The sequence below is a fragment of the Stylophora pistillata genome, chromosome 9, assembly GCF_964205215.1.
Source record: "Stylophora pistillata chromosome 9, jaStyPist1.2, whole genome shotgun sequence".
Lineage (NCBI taxonomy): Eukaryota > Metazoa > Cnidaria > Anthozoa > Scleractinia > Pocilloporidae > Stylophora > Stylophora pistillata.
The window spans coordinates 25200448-25221490 of record NC_142527.1 but is presented as its reverse complement, the minus strand read 5'-3'; the positions used below and the strand labels follow the sequence as shown (position 1 = coordinate 25221490).

Sequence of the window (21043 nt, the reverse complement as noted above, 5' to 3'; positions counted from 1 at the left end):
TGCAGTGGACGTAAACAGCCATCCAAAGCAGAGAGGTCAAGCGTAAATCCTGATCCAGGCCAGCCAGTCTAGTTGAAAGGAAAGTGGAGAAGGGACTTTCCTTTGAAGGAGAAAAAGAGAACGTTACACTATAAGCTAACAGTGGAAGGAAATCCGCAGTTTGAAAATTAACTAGACAAGGGAGTAGTCGCAACTTAGTTGTTGAAAACTCACGGTCTTAAGTGTTCGAGTGCTCAGACTACTTTCAAATGAGACGAAATAAAAGATGGATCCTGAAAAGGACATAAAATGACATAGTTCTGGTTGACAGTGCCGCCACAAGCTTGGACTGACGACGCTGTCGACCTTTTCAAGTTCTTTGAGTGTGTTGCAAGGGATATAGGGAGAAACAGCTTTACATCAAAATTGCCATTTGCAAGAAAACAGCATAAAATTAAAAATGGTTCCAATTCAACGGGTTAGCTGTAGCTCAAATATTCTAAATTTCCTGTGATATATTCAGCCTTGTAAAACTCTAATCATCCTCAATACAAATCCGCCATGTCGTGTACTCCAAATGTCTCTATTTGCAATTGTATTAACAAATGGAATAAATGGAACTGGATAATGCGACGTCGTCGTTCAATAATGTGATATAGATCAAAAGAGAATATGAAAAATTAATTCTGAAATATACATGATAACATTTTCTTAGAATACTGAAATTTGTGTATTAATACAATTTAAATGTAAATTGCTATTCACTCATGAAATACTTAATTAAGGACAAAAATTGTATCACGAAATACAACAGTCGATATCTTGCCGTCTTTTTCAAATTCCAAAAATGTCACGGTATTCGAAAAATTTAGTAACAAGAAACTACAAAATACATACCATTAATATAACTAGTACATCAGTCTAAGAGTAGCAATCCACTTTGCAGAGAAAAAGTGAATTACAACGTCTTTTAGTAGTTTACCTAACGGAGAACCTATCTCATCCATAACCACCTCGGAACTTATCATTACAGTTTCAACACATTTCCCAGAACGAATAGTGAAAAATTATTGAGCAAATGTTCATCCGTTAGCTAGAAAGCAGAATAAATAATTAGATTACGCTTAAAAGTTAAATGAAAACAAATCTTAATGCATGAGACTGTAGATAAGGTTTAAGCCCTTTACTCTTCTAAAAATAAAATTGATTATGAAAACATTTGAATAAGTAGGTATTGCAAAGCAGATACAGTCACTACCAGAAAGACTGCAAATACATCTTAAGTTCTTAGACGCTCTATCATTGATACATAACAAAAACTAAAAATTCATTAGTTAGTATAAAAAATACAAAAATACTCAAAAGTAATAAAAAACAGATAAAAATAAGGGAAACATATTTGTTTTAAATTAAGAGTGCTTTCTCGATGCTAGGATCTAGATATAACAGATCCTGTGGGACGAACTGTGCGCGGTTTTATAATTGAGTGTCAAAAAAATCTGGAATTGCGTTTTATTTTTTTGCTTAATGTTGCTCTATCTGCCACCGCGTCAACCAATGAAACATAAAGCCAAAGCCAATCGCAACTCGAACACTCGCGTTCTCACGCGCTTCAAAGAGTTTGCCTGCGGGTACTTTGTTGGCTGCTGATAACCTCTGTTTTGTTTAGGTAGTGTGGTAGCTATGGTTTTGGATTTGCGACGCTAAATTGAAGACTGCTCTATTCTTGGTAGAATCTTAAACTACTTGGAAAGCATTTCCTTTCCGGTAAGGACTATCTAATGAATTCGCAGATCGGTCTCCTCGCGATACGCGACAGGTAGGTAATCTCAAAAGTAACGTAGAAAAGGCCTTTGCTTCCTCTTGTCTTCACTGGCAAAGGCAACAAGACAATCAGTTCTCTAAACGTTGCGTTTGCGGGTTTATACATGGCTCTAACATTAAAATTATTATTAAACCGAAGAGGAAATGGAATTCATGCCAATCAAGACATCTCTTTAAACAATGGCTCCTTTTCATTACCCTAAGTTCCATCAAGTCTTTACATTTAGTAAGTGCAACTATTTAGAATTACCGATGCGAAATACTGATTATAACAATACATGAAAACAAAACTTTCAGTAATAAAAAATCCTTCCCCTCTCTTATTACAACAAATCATATTCCTCTAAAAGCTTTGCAACATCACCTCTCTTTGCTACTTTTCTCACCACAACTACAAACTCAGCCACGGTTAGTTGTTCATGTGTGGCTGCCAAGTGATCAATCAAGGCTCTGGATGGTCCATCCCTATGCTTCTCATAAATTGAGGCAATTTGATAACGATCAATGCCATAAGATGAACACACATCACGATAGTCACCAACGCCTGCCATAGGTGCATCCAAACGATCACATATTTTCTTTAAGTACTGGTAAGACTCACACTCCAACAAGCTTCCAAGTGGCTTCGAACCTAAAACAAGGAGAGGTATTCAAACACAGAGAACACTATGGGGGTTTATTCATATTACATTTACATTTTGGGCTCACTCTAAACAAAATATAATTGAACTTTTTCTTCCAACCACACAGAAAGTTTTACACTCTTCTAAATTTTTCCACTGTCTTTTCCACCGAGAGCCTATATTGGTGAAGCAACTTTTTCAAAAAGTTGAACGTTTAATCCCTTTCTCTGGGTTCACTTTGTCCGAACTTTTAATCTTTGCAAAGCATTTGGAAGTATTTTGGTCAAACAAATCATGACAATAATAAACCTCAGATTTAATAATATTGACACAAACAAAAACATTTAGAGAAGACTGTCTTAAATTTGTTGGTATCGGTGGCTTTTTGATGGTGACAGTCAAGAATCGTCTCGAGTAATCATGAATTCCACTGATAGTAAGATCAAAGTCTCCTTCCAACTGAAATTCTTTCACCTTTCTTTTTGATGGTTTCAGTGTCGTCTAAGATCTCTGGAACACTCTGAGACAAGAGAAAACTAAATTCAATTCATGAGTACATGCGGCATTACTTCAATTTAAGAAGATCACTAGAGTATGTAACTGAGCTTCAATAAAGGGCACTTTTATGGCTCCTTTATAAGATTCAACGTACTCTGGAAAGTGCAATTACACATTGTGCATGTCTGAGCTCATCTTGATTCAGTTTTGACGTCTACACATATTTGGTAGTACCTCAGTTATATCTCAATTGTACTTTGATTTCTGACAATACTTCTACCTCAAGGCAAAGCGTTAAATTCTAAACGTGCTTGATGTTTGGACTGGTTGTAAAAGAACCACAGGTATACATTTGACGGGAGGAGCTAAATATATTATGCTGCACTTTAGGACAGAAAATATTCTTTTGTGTACCTCTTTCAACAAGGGTTCCTCTGAATCTGAAATAATTTTTCCTGGCTGATATGACTTATCGCCCTCCTCTAAATTTCCTTTTGAGTTATCTATTAGAAAGATCATACAAAAAAATTCTTGCTTCAGAAATTTGACAGGCATGAAGAAAGCTTTTTAGACCATGGGGAATGAGACGAAAGCAATTTCTGGAGACGTCACGTAGTCGGTTATCATTAAAGAGATTGATAACAGAAGGCCAATCACATAGAGAAGGGAGTGGAATTTCGTGTGCATTTCGAGGACTGTTGTCGCGTCGTAGTTAACAACAGAAGAAATAATATTGTATCCAAACGCAATACCGAATGCTTACTTTTCCTACGATGCTATATGAGGTAAACTAACGTTCAAGGCGATCAGCTGACGAGGTCTTGGACGAAACTGCTCACTAAAAGAACACCTTGGGAAAGAGAGCTCGATGGAGATACTAAGATTTTCTCTGCGATCGGGTTCGTCTTAGTGGTCAGGATTTTTAAAATAATTTTCGTATGCTTCTTTCAGGTCAATATTTCAAAAGTAGACATCATCAGTACGATTTCAGAGGAAAGCTACCCACTCTTACCGTCCTTACCGTCAGTCGATGATGCGTCCTCTAGGACTGCTAATTCATGGTGGTCTTCCTCTTCAACAGCACAATGACACCAACTTAACATCTCTGCCAGTCTCTTCTTGAAAAAGTACAGACAAACACAGACAACCAAAACAACCATTATCACCACAGGAATAACGGTTGCTGCCAAGTAGTCCTGATCCTTTGCTTGAGCGGAATGATCCCTGTATTGAGTGCTGTAAGGCACATCTTCTTTGCGGCTCACATGGCTGTTAGTGCGTGTTGGTTGAGGTGTTGTTTGGTCACAGCGATTCACACTGCTGTCAAATGAACAGATCATGTTTGAGCCAGCTCCCAACTTCTCCTTGCACTCTTTCACCACTACATCTGCGTCATCACCACAGCATCTTGAGCATTTTAAACAGTCCCCCTTGTCCACATCATAATACCTAACCAATAAAATAATTATGACTTTTAAGTAATCACTAGCATGCTACTAAACTAACATAAAATGATTTTCTGTAAATATTGTGATGGCTTTAAGATATAAGTATTGGTGATAGATCAGCTTTAACTATTCTTAACTCTGCACCTGTTCTAGCTATAAACTTCATGTACAAAATAATCGTCAAAACCTTTAAGCATATTCACTCAACAGTTAAAACACTTTAAATGATCAATTCAAGGACAATCAATAAACAATTGAAAGAAAAATTGTACCTATCCTTGCTAGAACAGTTACTTGCGCACTTGATATCCCACTTTGGCGAACAGCTTTGTTCTACCACCTGACCTTTGGAGCAGGATGTACAGGGAAGGCAACTGGACGAATCTCCATATCTGGAAAACGTAACTCCTTCGATGCATGCCACACAATTCACCATAGAATTAAAAGGCAGCAGTTCAGAACCCCCACACTCTACTGAGAGGCCTTGTCCTTCTGGGCAAGTTCCACAATCTATACACCAGTGTGAGCCATTTTCCTTTTCAACCCAGTGTTGGTTTGGTTTGCAGGGATTTAGCTGGCCTGGCGTCGGCTAGAAAAAGAAAACGCATGAAAAAAGTTAATAACAAATGAATGGCAGTCTTATCCGTACTCATCATCAATAACATTCCAAAAAAGCAACATATTATTCGCAATTTGCATCGTAACGGCGGTGACATTATCAAAACTCGCAAGAATTTTGTCCAACGTAGTTCCACCGTGTTGAGCAAGAGTCAGCTCACCCTTGATGTCATGTAAGCCATACTTCACTATCGCAGAAAAAAAAAACAATTGCTATATCAAAGAGACGCAATAGCAGAACAGGCGTCACGGGAGTGACTCGCCCTTTACGCTCGCTTCACGCCTTCATTTACTCGATTATATGCCGCAAAAAAACTTTCTTTCGTATACAGTTCTTACCAGTAACCACAGATCGCCGATTCAGTGTTACCCCTATTCTCTTTGAGGGGGGAGCAGCGGAAGTTGGTACGTTTACCTAATGTGCAGGCGATATTTTTCTGGGACAATTAAATGTACCATATACGAGGCAAGGCGCTAATCTACATTCAAATTCAAAATGGCGGATCGCTACAGATTTTTCAGAGCCTTTGAAGATGGTTGTTGATGACTAGAGGGCCACGTCCTAAAAGGAATTCAATTAGTTTAAAAAGTAGCTCGAAGTCTGCAGCATAGAATTGGGGTAAACGACCTCCGATGAAGCCTCGTTCGTATTTCCTCAATCTACGAGTAATCAGACTCGATGTTCTTAAAATCACCATTTAGTTGTCGGGGCAGGGAAGACCTCTTTTTCTGTTTGTTTTCTTAGGAAATATGTACGAACCTTTTCGGGGCGTAGCGCTCAATAATGTTATTATAGGATTGTTTTATGCTGACTTGTTTCTTGTGAAAGCCAGCAGAGTAGATAAGAGTAACCTCAACGTACGCACACTTCTGATGCAACTCACGGTATTGAAAAGACCTCGTATAGTAATTCAAGATTCGCCATTATTTGCATGGCTTTCAGTGGGTATTTCCAAGTTTCACATGATAACATTTGCCAGACAATTTTCAAAATGTTTACCATTTGCACTTCCCAACACTTATCGAGTATTAAAATGACTTTCAAAAAAATTAGTTTGATGAAAGAAACATCATATTCTGCCCTTCCAAGTAAGAAGATGTTGAAAGTAAACGAGTGGAATTGCTATCAAAGTTTCTCGTTTGGCTTAGCTTAGAATGAAAAATGTATTTTTTTTTTTTTTGTGCTCTGATTTTTAAACGAAAGTAATACTAGCTGAAAACTATCAACATTTTTATTATTCGTACTTAATTTCGCGATTTGGTGAGAAAGTATTTCGTGCGGTTTTATTACCACAACTTCAAATGACAAATACGAAAATTGAGCATTTGAATTTCACGATTCAAGCGTTCTCAACCTCGTTTTATTTCTCAAAAATTCTGAGCTTTTTAAAATTACAAGATAAACAAGGAGCAAGTGATGTTATACACCGAATGCAAATATGGCATCCAATTTGAATTGCCATTGTTCTGGACTCACTAGCCTCGTCTTCACGTGGAAACACAAAAGGATTATTACATATTTGCATTCGGTGTATACATGTTAATTTTTTTTTTTCTTCTTCTGATTTGAATTTCAGCTCTTTGTAGTATGAGAGTTTGCTTGTTTAAATTCCGCGAGCATTCTTGTTCGCGGTCTAGGCAAATGATTTCGCTATTTATTAACAGTCGTGAAAAATGCAAAATTGAGTACTTATAAGGTATGTTATAAATACAACTATACATATAATCCAACCTTAGCAGAAACCACGGGAAAGAAAAAGATGACCACGGCTATGATCCCAAATAACTGCAAAAATAAATTAATATGAACGACTATTAAAGGCTAAGCTTTTACGTGTTATCTATTTGACTACTCTATATTTTTCGATCGAACTCATCAAAGATTGAATATTAAATTCTCTTAATGACGTAAAGCTACTCGAACGTAAACAAAGGTGACGCAATGCACATTTTCATTAGCTGGCGTCAGAAATGACGTTTTGACAAAATAAGTTTCGCGTTCGTCAAGCTAGTTCGCTGCAAATTGCCAGATCAAATAAAAGAGTTCAAAATTGGTATCAAAGGGAACTAAAGGAAATTCTAATGACAGTCGCGAACGCTTGAACTGTTAAAACCACGTGTGACGTAGTTAACGTTGTTGTCGACACTTCTCCCCAAAATGTAATAGGCCAAGGCTTACAATGGAATTCTTCAAAATGAAACCTCATCCGCAATCAGCTTTTTTTTCATTTAGGAAACTATGAGTTAGTTGAGAAACCCTTTATCTACATCGATGTGATTACGCAGCACTTTTCGATCGGTGGCGGTTGAGTAGGTCCTCTACTGATCTAATTTACGCAATTTAAAGCGGCCCACGCAAGAAGAGGGCTTCATTCCGTTTAACGATGGTAAAAGAATCAAAAGGCATAACAGTTTATTGATTCTTGCTCACCTTCGGATAAAGAGACGATAAATCATTGCTTTTAGGGGGTAGTCGCGGTCGCTGTAGTATTGCGTCATTAGTTTTACTGCTATCCAGCTGTACATAAGCAAAGAAAAAATGAAATAACTAAGTCGTCCTGAGGTTCAAAAGCTGAATTTGCGTAAATTATTAAAATTTAACCTAGAATAAAATCAAACGGCGATGTAACAAAATTCTTACCACTTTCTCTGAGGGCATCATGGTTTTTCAATGAGTTCGAAATTTCCACCAAAATGGCTGCTAGGAAGAATCCGTTAGGCGCGATGCTTGTACTAAATCCATCTTGCATGATATTTCTGTTGGACGAGCCTTACTTCGAACCGCAAGGATGCGGAGAGATGAAGGATAAATCAAATCTCACTGAGTACAAGTGAGATCTGTGACTTGTGCGGACAGAGGTTTAGTTAGGTTTGTTTACATCAGTGATGGTACGCTTATCTTGATTGGTTCTTTGATTTTCTTTCATGGTTTTCACCCATTCATAAAAAGTGTATCATTCAAGTTCATTCAAGGACACCTCCGAAATTTACATGAACCTCTCATGACTGATACGTAATTAAGCGGGAAAGTCCCGGGAGATGAGACATCATTCTGGATTCTTGCATGCTCTTTACATGCCGCCTGCGCCGGATGGAAATTCATTCGTCAAGATCTCGCTAAAGCCCGGCTCAAGGCGCTTGTAGTTACAGAGAGATAGAGATTCAATAAACCTGGGAAAAGTTTACCCATCCTGTACGTTCTATGTATCCTACAGAACGTTCTTCTCTGATCTTGGGCAGGAGATCGAGCTAGAGACCGAGCGGAATAAAAGAAATTAGAAACTCTCTTGCCCTGACAGGCGCTGATATTGACGATGGCAGCCGGCAGTAATTTCGCCGTAAAGTGATCCCATACTTCTTGCAAGTTTTGCCAGCAGTCCTTGTGAATCAAGAGATAGCACTTAACTTCGTAAAGCTCCCGTAGTTTGTGAATTGTGACGAGTCTCTGTTTCCGAAAGACCTTTAAATCAACTTATTGTACTTTGAACCCAAAATACGGGACTCAGGGGAAGGAGTCAAAAGAAATATGATTCCTTGTATTATATGGTTTGGTCAGTTCTGCGAACAACAGCGTGCACGAACAGTCACACACCAAGGTTTTCAATATTTTGAACGCTTTTAATTAGTCTGTGTAATCCTACTTCTTTTGCCCTAAAAATATGGAAATTGTATCTTGGGAGATGACGTTTTCTGCAAGAATCACGCGTTCCCGTGTTGTACGTAGTGTATGGCAGGTTTGATGCAACATTTACCTCTCCAAGCATGTTGGGGCTTGACTGATTTGCCTAAGCAAAGCCTGTAGGCTTATTATTAGACCTAGGAACCCAGCGATACATACGTAAGAGAAACCAATTTTCTAAATTGTGTCACATCACACTTTAAGACAAATTTTTCGACGACATACAGACAATAGGTTGCACACGTCTCTGAATTCCTTCAAACGTTGTCTAAAACATATAATAAGGGTCGCCTGGGCTACGCTATCCGCTTATTTTTTTCTGTCAGGGAAGGACTCAGGGACACGGTCGACGATTTCGACACAAATTGAGAATAAGGTCCAAATAATATAACGAGAATGCTGTATTTATCATACCCAATCACTCACGTTTTTTTTTTTTTTGACAACTCAAATGATTCTAGTCCAAAGTCTAAAAATAACACAATTATATTCAATCGAGAGTGCAAAGGTTTAGTTTGTGATCGTAAGCCTCGTGGTAATGGCAACCTCTGACGAAAGAACCAATTCAGTAAGTAAATCAAAACAAGTTTCAAAACGAAACATGTCTGTCGCCAATTTAAGCGACCATTTTCTCATTTGACGGCTGTCACTATTCTGAAATGAGCCTCCTCTCTACATTTTTAAGACAGGAGAAGAAGAAGATGACGGACACATTCAAATGGATGAAGAATCTCGTCGAGAGCAAAAAGATGGAGAGGTAAAACTAAAAGTTTCTGCTGCAGAACCGCTAATAAGCCCTTTCAACCGACCTAAATCGGAATCAAACGAGCCTGTTGAATTCTTAGATGAAGTGAAGAAGGAGCGTTCCCGTATAGACGACAAGAAGATCCACGCAAGTAGAGAAAATTGTGTAAGTAAACTCTCTGAAAGAGATGATGAAGGCGAGGAGGGTCATAACAGAAGCAAAGAGTTGCTCTCAAAATGTACCAAAGAAAGCTCCTTCCCCCTGAGTGTCGAGATTCAAGCGGCGAAGAATTCCGTTCTGGAAGGAAAAGGCCACAGCATCATTCAAATAGCCACTGCTGATGAAGAAAGTCATGTTAATCAACAGAGAAGAGCAGGAATGTTTTTAGATATACTTCAACGAAGTTCACAGCCCAGGGTATTAAATGCTCAAATACAGAGTAGCTTCAGTGTAAAAGAGGGTCATGTAGAAAGAGCAGTTAAATTAGCCTCTACTAGGCAAGAGAATGCTTCAAAACAAGTTCAGATCCACGGTCGAAGCCATGAAAACCACCAGAGAAAATATTCAGGGTCGTTGGATTTAGAGCAACAAATTTCACTACCCCAAACACGCGGGAATCAAATACAGAGTACCTTCGGTAAAGGAGACGGTCATGATCGAAGCGATGGAACGTTGGATGAATCTGTCAGGCCGCGAGTTCGCCCGAATCAAGCAGATGGTATTGGAGCGATGGATTATTCTTTTCAAGAAGAAGGAGCAAACAATAGCATCAAAATCATCACAGGTAGGCAAGAGAACGCTTTGGTACAAGGTCGGATCAGCAGCGGAGGACATAAAAGCCACAGGGGAAGAGATTTTGCATCCTTGGATTTGGTGCAACGAAGCCCATTTCCCCAGGAACGAGAGGGTCAACTACAAAGTGCTTTCAATAGAAGAGAAATGGGAGCCAAGTTATTTACAGGCGAGAAAACGGCAAAAGTTCATGCTAATAGGTTTCAACAAGTTCGGATCGACAGGACTGACGATGGAGTTCGTCAGAAAATTCCTTTCACACCAATGCAGTCACGTTCAGTTAGTGAATGGAATCGAACGTTTCACAGTAAGGTGGAGGATGATATCCCCATATTAACAATCGGAGAAAATATTTCTACCGAGGAGACCACCAGTTCTTGGAAAAGCACAGCTCTTGTGACAGGCCGAAGCGACGGAAGAAAATGGAAAAGAAGAGGTCCTGTTCACGGTGAGTCTAACATTTCTAATTTCCTGAAAAACCCGAGTTCATCCGTGTTGTTCTCGTCAACACCACGAGCTGCATATTTCAGCTCGATGGCTTAGTAATTCCAAAGACACGTTAGGGTATGTTTTAGTTTTGGTCGTGTTTAATTACATGTATTTGTGCTCTTGCATGCGCATTGTAAAGATTTCTGAGTTGATCAGTCTCATCCGTAGATGTACAAAATACTACCCCTTTTACTAGCATCGAATTAACATGCAAGCCATGAGTTCAGTTTTTTCATTAATACGATCAGTCGCATAGCTTTAAAGAGTGCTGCGTGTTATGCTAGGCTGTCATAACGATTTGCTGGACGACACAGCTAACAGCGGCAATAGTGACGAAGATTTATTATTTAAAGGTTAAGTTGTATTTTCTTGATTTCTTCGATTAGCAATGATGTGTTTGCTTGTTTTCACACAGACTTTGCGGGATTGTCTATGCAAGATCCGTTCCAGGGAATAAATACAGCCCTGTTTTTCTTAGCAAGACAGCGTGGTTTTGCAGATGAAGTGCTTGTTTCAATTCACTTATTAGCTTCCGAACAATTCACTCAGGTAATATTACTATATAGTCTCCTTCATTTGAATGGGAGGCATATCTATTTTTTTCCTAAATAGAAGTCACATAATTATTATGTACTAGACAATAAACTGAAGGGTAGTCACTACCAATTAAGAAACGACCTAAAAATATTATTTGACTTTCTAGCCAAAGACATCAGCACTTATAAAGGCGTCTCCGATGATTATGATTACACGTTTTTTTTAAGTCTGACCCCATCAAAATATTATTACATAGCGTTCCTCTGCAGTTTGAAAAACTACCATCAAAAGAATGAAAAACTAGTCTAACATTTCAGCCCCCTCCCCCTGAAGTTATGGGGATTTATTTCAACTGACTGTTCAGATAGATCATTGAGTTTCTATCGAGCAAAACTGCTGCTTGTAAATTCGTATTTGATTTTGAAAAATTGATGTAAATAAAACCTATGGGATGGAACCTTAAATTGTAGGATATTTGAAGCATCAGTCAATATTTTTTCTAAGATATTATTTATGAATTAAATCAAGATTCTGTCACAAGTGTTCTTGATATGTCAATCGCGTTTCACAGATTAGGATGTCTCCTTATAACATTTACACTTTATAAATAACAATTTGCACTTTCTCACCATGCTGGCGGGCTCCAGAAAGAATTTTGTTATCTCACTGTCTAACCTTTTCAGGGAGAAATCTATGCCCTGGTCAACAGAATAGAAGCACAGTTGACTGCTAAGCATCTACCCTTTTGTGTAGAATACAACGGCCTGCAAGGAAGTGCTCGCTGGTTCAATCATGCATTTATAGAAGACCAAGTGAAAATTAAGTTCCAAATGTTGGGGCAAGCACAACAGAACTTGAGAATAATTAACCCAGATATGGTGGAACAAGTAAGTCTCGGGTGATTCTTTTTTCGATGTTCTGGGTAGTTTTTCACAAGCTAATAATGTCTCCAGTCATGTTTCTTTCTAGCGATAGAGGAGGCTACAACATGTCCTATTTCGCTGTATTCATTTTAATCCATTTAGTCTTGTCACGATGGATATACAATGTTAACTGCCGAAAAAACCCGAAATACAGTAATGCTATACTGTTACTGCTCCTGGTTACTCAGGAGTTTTTTCAAATTATTTACAACCTTCGTTTTAGGTTATAACTGTGCATCAGATACGGCGTATGAGTCAGCCATATTTGCAGTCACCTGGGGCTGAAGCACGATTGGATGTGGAGTTCATTGGTCCGGTGGGCAAATTATGCGAAGGACACATAAGGATTACCACGGAATATGGGGAAATAACTCAAAACATGCTTCTCCCAATATTGGTAATTTAATGCTCAACAAATATAATACTCCTGAAGTAAAAACAAACATAATGAAATTAATAATAGTACTACCAATAATAGTGATAATGTGATCAAGATTCTAATGGTAACGATAAAAGTGACAATGGCATTGATAACGATAATAATAATTATTGAGCTACTGACAAAATGATGATTGGTATTATGTTTTCCATACCAAAACAAGGGCATTTAACTACACGATCATAATATGTAAAAATATCAATCAAATTAAATTGTTCAAATCTGCTATTGTTGAACCAGTCTTCCTCATGCGGTGTGAAGAGAGCTCGATTCATTTTTCCTCACAATTTAATTAGCCTCAGTTCATACTTCTAGCGGTCAGATGTAGGACCAAATCCCTATCCTAAATAGTTGCTAGTTTGAGTCCTAACCATAAAGACCAAACTTCTTTTAATTATCTTTTCCCTTTTAATTTATTTGTCTTGTTTCAGTCTTGCCGACAAAACCATTAAGTCTTCCTGTGAATCTGAGCGATTTGTGTTCAAAGCCAAGAAGAAGTGTCATCAATATTGTTATGGTTCCAGAATTCGAAACTGGGAGAAAAAAGTAGCAAAGGGTAACTAAATACAAAATTCGTTGGAAATCTACTGTAAACAGTTATCACTTTTTGTGTCTTCAGTAATTGCTTTTTTACTCTCTCAATAGACAGAATACCGTGGTTACCTGGTATCTTATTAGCATTTTTAGCCTATAGCACTTCTGGCATATAATAAGTTTCTAAACAGAATTTACTGCCGCAATTATTTGTTGACTGTTATTTTATCAAAGACGTTTAGTGAAAATCAGTGATTGATGAGGTTTATTTTGACTGAGTGTCTTCTTCAGCGAATTTAAGTTGATATTTGGCAAGACTGAAAAAAATGTGAATAGATAAGATCAAAGGAGACATATGAGAGATTGAAAGTAAAGACCGAAAGGAAGGGAATGAAAGAATGCAATGCTGTAAACATGTGGGTTATATTAAAAAGATAAATGATGAGCAAAGAAGAATAGAAAACTACATAAAAGTAATATTTTATGAACATTTTATTGCTTTTTTTGCTTCTCCTAATTAGCACAACATGGGAATTTATTTGCTGTTAGGCAAAATACTGACAATTTTACGAAGAGTAAAAAACAAATGTTTGCCACAAACTCTCTTCTTAAATCAATAAGAAAATGTATTGCACTAGAAATGTGAATAAAAAAAACCTTGATCATGAAAGTCGAAGGAAAAGCCATCACACTTCAAAATATCTTAAGTGAATTTTCAGCTTTCGCTGCCTTTTAAAATAATAATGATAATAAACTTTATAATGTATCAGGGGTATTTAGCTTGAAGCTAATTGGGGACACAACTTGGAATGTTGGTTTTTTAAATTGAATTAACTATTAATAAATGAACATATATGTACTTTAATATTGCACAGCAAAAAAAAAACTAAAATTAAATCTCAAATTTTAAGATTGTTAAAGAAACATTGTCCATAATACAAAACGAACATTTTAAAAATATTTTCGATATAAAAAAAATACAAAAAATGCAACATAGTGACTATAGATATGACCGTTGAAACATAAATTAAGAAAGTCTTCTAGAAAAATTTGATTTTTTATGGTTTTTAACAGTTGGTTTACTAAAATTTTGCATTTGGGGCTTAGGTATAGAGACAGCTATCACGTTCAAATTTTATGCGACACATGTATGAAACTTACGTCATGCTGATTAAAACATGTCTTAAAGATTGATCAACATCGAAAAGATTCTACAAAATACTAGACAACTATTTAGAATATTGGGGTAAGTTTCTCACGAAACTGAAGTGCTGCGTAAGTGGGGCTACCACAAGATAATTTGCTTTATCGACTGAATTGATAAAGTATATTGGCCAAAGTAAAGAGTATTATAATCCAAAGCAGACTTGGGTCGCAAGTCTTAGCCCTCAGTAAGAGCGAAGTAGGCTGACCAATAATTACAAAAAAAACAAAACAAAACAAAGCCTTGCCACTCATTCCCTCTGCGAATCATATTCCTCTAGCAGTTTAGCAACATCACCTCTCTTTGCTACATTCCTAACCACACTTACAAAGTCAGCTATTGTTAGCTGTAAATGTGAGGTTGCCAATTTGTCAATAAGGGCTCTAGATGGCCCATCCCTCTCCTTCTCCAAAACTGAGGCAATCTCATAACGATTGATGCCATAGTGAAAACAGACATCACGATAGTCTCGGCCTGCCATAGCTGTATCCAAACACTCACAGATTTTCTTTAAGAACTGGTAAGAATCACACTCCAACAAACTGCTAAGAAGCTTCGAATCTAAACCAAGGAGAAACAATCAAACAAAGACGACATTACAGACAACTACCACGATAGCAGTATATAGAAGATTCGTCTTCTTGGCTCTCCCCTTCCCCCCTCCCCCTCTCAAAAAAATTATCATCTCACATGTACTTCCAACCGAACAGAAAGCTTTCCACTCTTCAATCTATTAATTTGTTTATAAGCCCTAGATTTCCATCACGCATAGAACAAGAGAGAAAATAACTTAATCGTTTTAGTGTCAAGTGTCAAGTGATAACACTCTTAAAATAGTAAACGGTTTCCAGGAATTTCTCTCGTCCTCTGGATTGACTTTGTCTCAACTTTGAATTATTTCAAACTATTAGCTTATACAAATAATAACGATGAGAAAACTCGCACCTGTAACTCGACAAATAATAACTTAGGATAACACTGCCTCGTCCCTGATGGCTTCGGTAACTTTGTGGTATGACGGTGTGGTGACAGTCAAGAGATATTCCAGTTATCAAAAACAATCGAGGGTTAACCTTTAAGACTACGAATTAAACTTAATGTCAATCACACCTTTTTTTTCACTGGTTTGAGCGTCTTCCAAGTCTTCCACAATACCCTAAGGTAATAAAGAAAGAAAACAATCGACTACCAAGTATTTTTATATAAGTTTCATTCAGATAGGGCATTAAAGAGTGCTGCTATTGTGCAGGACAATTTTCGTAACTAGTTTTTCAAGCATGATGTTCTCTTTAGTGTGCATGTTTAAATTTACCTTGATCCAGTTTTGACATCTACATACTCATCTTTGGTGATGTGATACTTTAATAAAGTCTTTACTTCTGTATCAAAGCAACGTTTAAAGGTCTGGACATATGCGGTGATTTGACTGATTTAACAATTGCTAAGTCTCGTCAAATATGAAATGGTCACACACACACACACACACACACACACACACACACACACACATACACATATATACATGTAACATATGAATACCTGTAACGATCCAAGCTTGTCACATATCCTACATGTACCAGTTATAAAGTTAATCTACGTATTTAGGGGTAAAACAATGATCTTTTTAATATACCTCCTCTAAATGCAGTAAGGGTTCATTAGAATCTGTAAGAGCTTTTCCAAGCTTATTTGATTTGTCCTTCTCCCTTGCGTTTCGGCATGAGTTTTCTAAATGAAAAAACAGAACAATTGAATTGAATAATTGCATCATTCTTTAGTTACTTGATATCAACATAAGACAGAGAAACTACTTGACTGGAGGCGTTATATTCCCATTTCTCTCCAGAATGTATTAAATTTGATAAAATGCAGCTTTGTTGAATAAAACGACCAGAAATGATTGCAAAGACGTAGACATTGTATGGAAGTTAATTATCAAGGATTTGAATGATCTTTGTTTTTGGTCACTTTTAAAATAACCAAGTTAACACGATTACGATTTACCCGGAGCAAATAATTCTTAAGAGATTCTGACATATACACTTCAGTGCAATTCAGTCACCATGTTCTACTTATTCTATTCTTGAGCTTGTAAGAAAGCTCAACATTTCAAAAGTAAATATCATCAGTGGGAACGCAAACGATGATAGCTTTGTATCCTTACCAGCAGTTTCTTTAGGTTGAGAGGTTAACTTTCCCTTCATTACTAAAGAATTGTGATGGTCTTCGTTTTCAACAGCACGATTACACCAACTTAACATCTTTGCCAGTCTCTTCTTGAAAAAGTATAAACAAACAACTAAAACAACCGTTATCACCACAGCACGAATAACGATTACTACTAGGTTGTCCTGAGGCTTCGCTTCAGTGGAATGATCACTCTTTTGGGTGGAAGGATCATTCTTTTGAGTGCTATAAGGACCGTCATGTTCAGGGCTGACATAGCTTGTACTGGGTGTTGGTTGAGGTGTTGTGTCATCACAGCGGTTCACACTGCTATCAAATGAACAGACCATGTTTGAGCCAGCTCCCAACTTCTCTTGGCACTCATTTACGACCACATCTGTATCATCACGGCCACAGCATCTTGAACACTTTAAACAGTCTCCCATGTCCTCGTCATAATACCTAACCAGTATAAATAATAACTTTAACATTGCATCGCTTGCATACCAACTAACGTAAAAAAAATTATATAAAATCTTCGCTGGCTTTAAGATAAGTACTAACGGTAGATTTGCTTTAATAATTCCCACAGTCTCACCTATTTCAGCAATGAAACTAAAGACTTAGGTAAACAAAATTATTACAAACAACTCAGTTCGGGTTTGTTCACTAAACAATTATAATCCCAATAATGACAACTGTACCTGTCCTTGCTAGAGCAGTTATTTGCACACTTAATATCTTGCTCTGGCGAGCAGATTTGATCCACCACCTGACCATTGGAGCAGGATGCACAAGGAATGCATTGTGACGAATCTTTATATCTGGAAAATGAAACTCCTCCGGTGCATGGCACACAGGTAACCATGGTATTAAAACGCAGCAGTTCAGAAGTACCACACTCTGTTGAGAGACCTTGCCCTTCTGGGCAGGTTCCACAATCTATACAATGGCGTGAGCCATCTTCCTTTTCAACCCAGTGCTGGGTTGGTTTGCAAGGCTGATTTGGCGTTGGCTGGGAAAATAATTAAAAAAAACTAAGAAAAAGGTATGACACTAAGTGGCGGAGGGTAAAGTAGTCTCTTTGAGTACGAGGAAAGATTCACATAATTCCATTCCATTGTGAAAAAAAGCTTGAGTCATAAAGGTGAGCTATTGTTTTCTTCACTATTTTCTTGATCAAATAGCCTTATGCATAATTTGAGAAATGGGTTTATGCGGATATGTTGTTGTGTACGATTCTGCAAATGCATCATAAGAGTTTCTTTTGAAAATCGGAAGAAGTTCATCGGATTTTCACTCGAGTTCTGCCATTTGTAATCGAAGTAGATCACCTCATATGCCATGTAGGCCACATCTAACTGTCATCTGGAGACACCTATGAAGCAAACATGTGCCGTTTTCCCGTTTTGTGAAACCATACTTCTGCAGAACAGGAATCACTTCATTTTATTTCGAGGCACTTGACGTACAATGCATTTGAATAGAATTATGATCATATTGTTAGCCTGTTCTACCTGCTCATGATCCTGTCAATTTTCAAGGTGTGTATCAATCCAATAAATGAATAAGTAACCGCCGCTAGGGCAAAGGGATTATTTTAGCTTCCATGGGAGGAAAAACAACTCAAACGTTTTTTTACCTCCGACCCTAAATGCAAATGTTTACACAGGAAGTTGCTTGGTCATATTTGAGCTTGAACAGTTAAGTGTAGCCTACGTGAACACACAATATCATCTCGCATGACATTTCAATATGGCGGATCACAATCAGATAGGCCTCTCCTAGCCTCAAAGATCTGAAGATGGTTTTTGAGGAGAATAACAACCTAAGAGGGTTTTCAATTGATTGAAAAGGTTATTTGGACTCGAAGCTTAAAATTGAAAGCAAAGAATTTAAGGTAAACGATCTTTTATGAGGATTCGCACGTGTTTGCGTCTACTGAAAAAGTGTAAACAAATGTGAATCGATGCTTTTTCATCAGTTTTCATTTAATCACCATTATGTTTAATTAAGAATTCTATTAATAAGAAGTTCATCCTTAGTCTATTTAGAGAGCTTGGAACCGTACTTGTTCAAATTATGGTGGTTTTTTTTCGAGCAAAAGCGAGGGAAGTAGACACGAGTAACTTAACTATCCGGTTCTATTTACAGCCTCGTTGTTATTGTAGATTCAATTTCCGAGGGGTTTTCAGGCTATATTTTCGCCGTGAAAAGAAAGAGGCAAAACTCTTAAATTTACGAAAAATTTGAGGTCGCTGTGCTTTACGGACTTAATATTTTTCCAAATTATTTCGCCTAAATCTACCGAATAAATGTGCTACGAAATTATGAAGTTCAATGTGGACAATTTTCTTTCCCAAAGGAGCTACAGTTTTGTATTTCTCCCTTCCAAACTGAATATTTTAGTTTGCTGTGCTGTTTATACTTAAGGAAATTAGAACATAAGAGTTTGAACTGTTCTTTTACTTTCGATTTTCGGTTATTGCTTAGTGTGAAAAACTTTCTCGTTTCTAGAAGTGTAGTTTTTAAAATCCTGCCCTAGTGGTATGAGTTGAAGTTTGTTATGTAATCTATTTAACGATACGATGCTGTTCAAAGGTGATGGTAATTTTTACAGCCCGCACACGAATAAATGTCCATGAAATTCTAACTACAAAAATCTTACCTTTGGAGAAACCACAGGAAGAAGACAGAAGACCGCAGCTATTATCCCAAGTAACTGCCAAAATAAGTTATAAATGACTGAAGATGTTTTAACGTATGTGCTAAGGTTGACGTACCTTATTGAATACTCTTTTGTTTTCCCAAACTCAAACAATGAATGTTAATTATGTTTTGGTTGTGTCGTGAAGTTATTCAAATGCGATCATAGCTGATGCAATATTCAATTTTATGAACCATTTTTGATACGATGGTTTTGATGAAACAAACGTACGATTTTGATCATTTATATCGGAAAGGAATGTCGTATTCGCTAAGCTAGTATTGTGTGAGTTGGCGAGGAAAAATTGGATTAGATTTGGTCTCGAATTGTACCTAAATCAACTCTTATGACAGTTGTGGTGTTAGCCTGTAATTGATAAAACCGTGTTTGAGGCAGGTCTTGAAAAAATTTTCTCTTAAATTCAAATGGGGTGAAGTTTACCAAGACCTCTTAAAATGAAAATTTGTTCATAATTATGAAGATTTCTTCTACTCTAGCAAACCTGGTTGGCTGGTTGAGAAACGCATTTTGTTAATCGATGTGATTACGCAGCACATTTTTTGTAACATTCGGCGACAAAATACAGCTTTTATAAACCTACTTTGACGTAATTAAGATTTGACACACAGAAAAAGTGTTTGATAGTGTTTAACGACGGAAGAACAACATAGCCATAACATCTTAAAGAATTTTCTTACCTTTAAGTAAGAACGCGAAACATATCTGCGTTTAGCGAACTGTCGTGGTCTTTGTGGTATTGCGTAGTGACTCTTTCTCCTAACCCCCTAAACGAACGAGGAAGTCGCTATCAGAACAATTGTACTACGTTTTTCTGAGATTTGCCGACTAAATTTCCCGCAGGAATTAGAACTTATCCTTTAATAATGAAACATGCAGCAAATTTCTCACCATTTTCCCTGAGTGCATCATGATTTTTCAATGAGTTCGAAGTCTCCACCGAAGTGATTGCTATGAAGAAGTCATCAAGCGCAAAGCTCGTGACAAATCCATTTTGCATTATTCTGTGAGATGATTTTTAACTCGATCCAAAAGTTGAAGAAGCGGAGAAAAAATAGTCTTTTAGAAAAATCTAAATTGTCAAATCCCGCGGCGTAAGAGCGAGATAGTGAATGAAACGAATTGCAGTCTTTAAAGTTTGTTTACATTATGGTACGCTTACCTTATTGGTTCTTTGAATCTGTTTATATTGACCGTCCAGTCAAATAACGTGTCTTATTTTGATCCCAAGTTCATCCAAGGGCGCATAGCCGGTCACATGAATTGCTTGTGACCGATGAGGAATTTGGCGGGAAAATTCCCGGCTGGTGAGAATGATTATAGATCCTTAGAAACCCGTTGAATCGCAGTGAATTCTCTTCGCCTTCGTCGGAATGGACAGGCATTCTTCAAGGTCGCGTAAAATTCTTCGAGGTGCTTTGACATAAAGAAATACGAAGTGAATAAACCACACAAATATTTACACGTTATTCACCAGCACGCTCTTTCTCGGTACAGGCCCAGACATCTAATGAGATAAAAGGAATAGTAGAAACACTCTTGCTCTGACAGGCGCTAATATTTACAACAGCTGGCGCTGATTCCGTGGGGAAATGGTATTGCAACTCTTGCAAGTCTTGCCCGGAAAAAAATCGGTGTGAATCAACAGCACTAGATGTTGTGAAGCTCCCGTAGTTTCTGAAATGTGTTGAATCTTTGTCCTCGAAAGCGGTTTAATATGACTTTTTGTACTTTGGACTCCTCGGGATTGGAAAAGAGCCATGAGAAATATGATTCGTATCACTGCACTGCTTAACCTCTAAAGGGCAGAAGAGCGCGCA

The 21043-nt window shown here is 37.5% G+C and overlaps 3 protein-coding genes across 5 annotated transcripts; 1 reads left to right on the top strand and 2 right to left on the bottom strand.

Annotated features, from left to right (window-relative positions):
• Nucleotides 1-543: 543 nt before the first annotated feature.
• LOC111337474 (uncharacterized) lies at nucleotides 544-7989 on the bottom strand. Its single transcript, XM_022943783.2, has 8 exons — nucleotides 7632-7989; nucleotides 7422-7508; nucleotides 6723-6776; nucleotides 4645-4961; nucleotides 3946-4373; nucleotides 3339-3427; nucleotides 2901-2946; nucleotides 544-2434 (listed from the first exon to the last, which is right to left on the bottom strand). The coding sequence occupies exons 1-8, from the start codon at nucleotides 7650-7652 to the stop codon at nucleotides 2127-2129; spliced, it is 1350 nt and encodes a 449-aa protein (XP_022799518.2). The 5' UTR covers nucleotides 7653-7989; the 3' UTR covers nucleotides 544-2126.
• Nucleotides 7990-8569: 580 nt separating this feature from the next.
• On the top strand, nucleotides 8570-14322 carry LOC111337472 (uncharacterized). Of its 3 annotated transcripts, none has more exons than XM_088733060.1 (6): nucleotides 8570-8828; nucleotides 9355-10654; nucleotides 11111-11244; nucleotides 11916-12119; nucleotides 12379-12552; nucleotides 13026-14322. In XM_088733060.1, the coding sequence occupies exons 2-6, from the start codon at nucleotides 9388-9390 to the stop codon at nucleotides 13044-13046; spliced, it is 1800 nt and encodes a 599-aa protein (XP_088589186.1). In that variant the 5' UTR covers nucleotides 8570-8828; nucleotides 9355-9387; the 3' UTR covers nucleotides 13047-14322. The 3 variants fall into 3 exon arrangements, 2 of the variants coding, with proteins under 2 accessions (XP_088589186.1, XP_022799514.2); XM_022943779.2 differs by lacking the exon at nucleotides 8570-8828 and adding an exon at nucleotides 8858-9237; XR_015991662.1 differs by lacking the exons at nucleotides 8570-8828; nucleotides 13026-14322 and adding an exon at nucleotides 8842-9237 and having other exon boundaries at nucleotides 11986-12119; nucleotides 12379-12519.
• LOC111337473 (uncharacterized) lies at nucleotides 13603-20357 on the bottom strand. Its single transcript, XM_022943782.2, has 8 exons — nucleotides 20115-20357; nucleotides 19904-19990; nucleotides 19167-19220; nucleotides 17203-17513; nucleotides 16497-16960; nucleotides 15966-16060; nucleotides 15443-15488; nucleotides 13603-14893 (listed from the first exon to the last, which is right to left on the bottom strand). Exons 1-8 carry the CDS (start codon nucleotides 20133-20135, stop codon nucleotides 14583-14585), a joined length of 1389 nt encoding a protein of 462 aa, XP_022799517.2. The 5' UTR covers nucleotides 20136-20357; the 3' UTR covers nucleotides 13603-14582.
• Nucleotides 20358-21043: the final 686 nt, after the last annotated feature.

What these genes read in the sequence shown, in the direction of transcription:
- LOC111337474 (XM_022943783.2), bottom strand. Translation starts at nt 7,652, where the DNA reads ATGATGCCCTCAGAGAAAGTG. An exon ending in TATCGTCTCTTTATCCGAAG is followed by an intron (nt 6,777 to 7,421) that starts GTGAGCAAGAAT and finishes TTATTTTTGCAG; the next exon opens with TTATTTGGGATCATAGCCGT. An exon ending in TGAAACCATCAAAAAGAAAG is followed by an intron (nt 2,435 to 2,900) that starts GTGAAAGAATTT and finishes TCCTTGTTTTAG; the next exon opens with GTTCGAAGCCACTTGGAAGC.
- LOC111337472 (XM_022943779.2), top strand. Translation starts at nt 9,208, where the DNA reads ATGGCAACCTCTGACGAAAGAACCAATTCA. An exon ending in AAGAAGAGGTCCTGTTCACG is followed by an intron (nt 10,655 to 11,110) that starts GTGAGTCTAACA and finishes GTTTTCACACAG; the next exon opens with ACTTTGCGGGATTGTCTATG. An exon ending in CTTCCGAACAATTCACTCAG is followed by an intron (nt 11,245 to 11,915) that starts GTAATATTACTA and finishes TAACCTTTTCAG; the next exon opens with GGAGAAATCTATGCCCTGGT.
- LOC111337473 (XM_022943782.2), bottom strand. Translation starts at nt 20,135, where the DNA reads ATGATGCACTCAGGGAAAATG. An exon ending in TGATGCACTCAGGGAAAATG is followed by an intron (nt 19,991 to 20,114) that starts GTGAGAAATTTG and finishes TCGTTCGTTTAG; the next exon opens with GGGGTTAGGAGAAAGAGTCA. An exon ending in TTCCTGTGGTTTCTCCAAAG is followed by an intron (nt 17,514 to 19,166) that starts GTAAGATTTTTG and finishes TTATTTTCCCAG; the next exon opens with CCAACGCCAAATCAGCCTTG.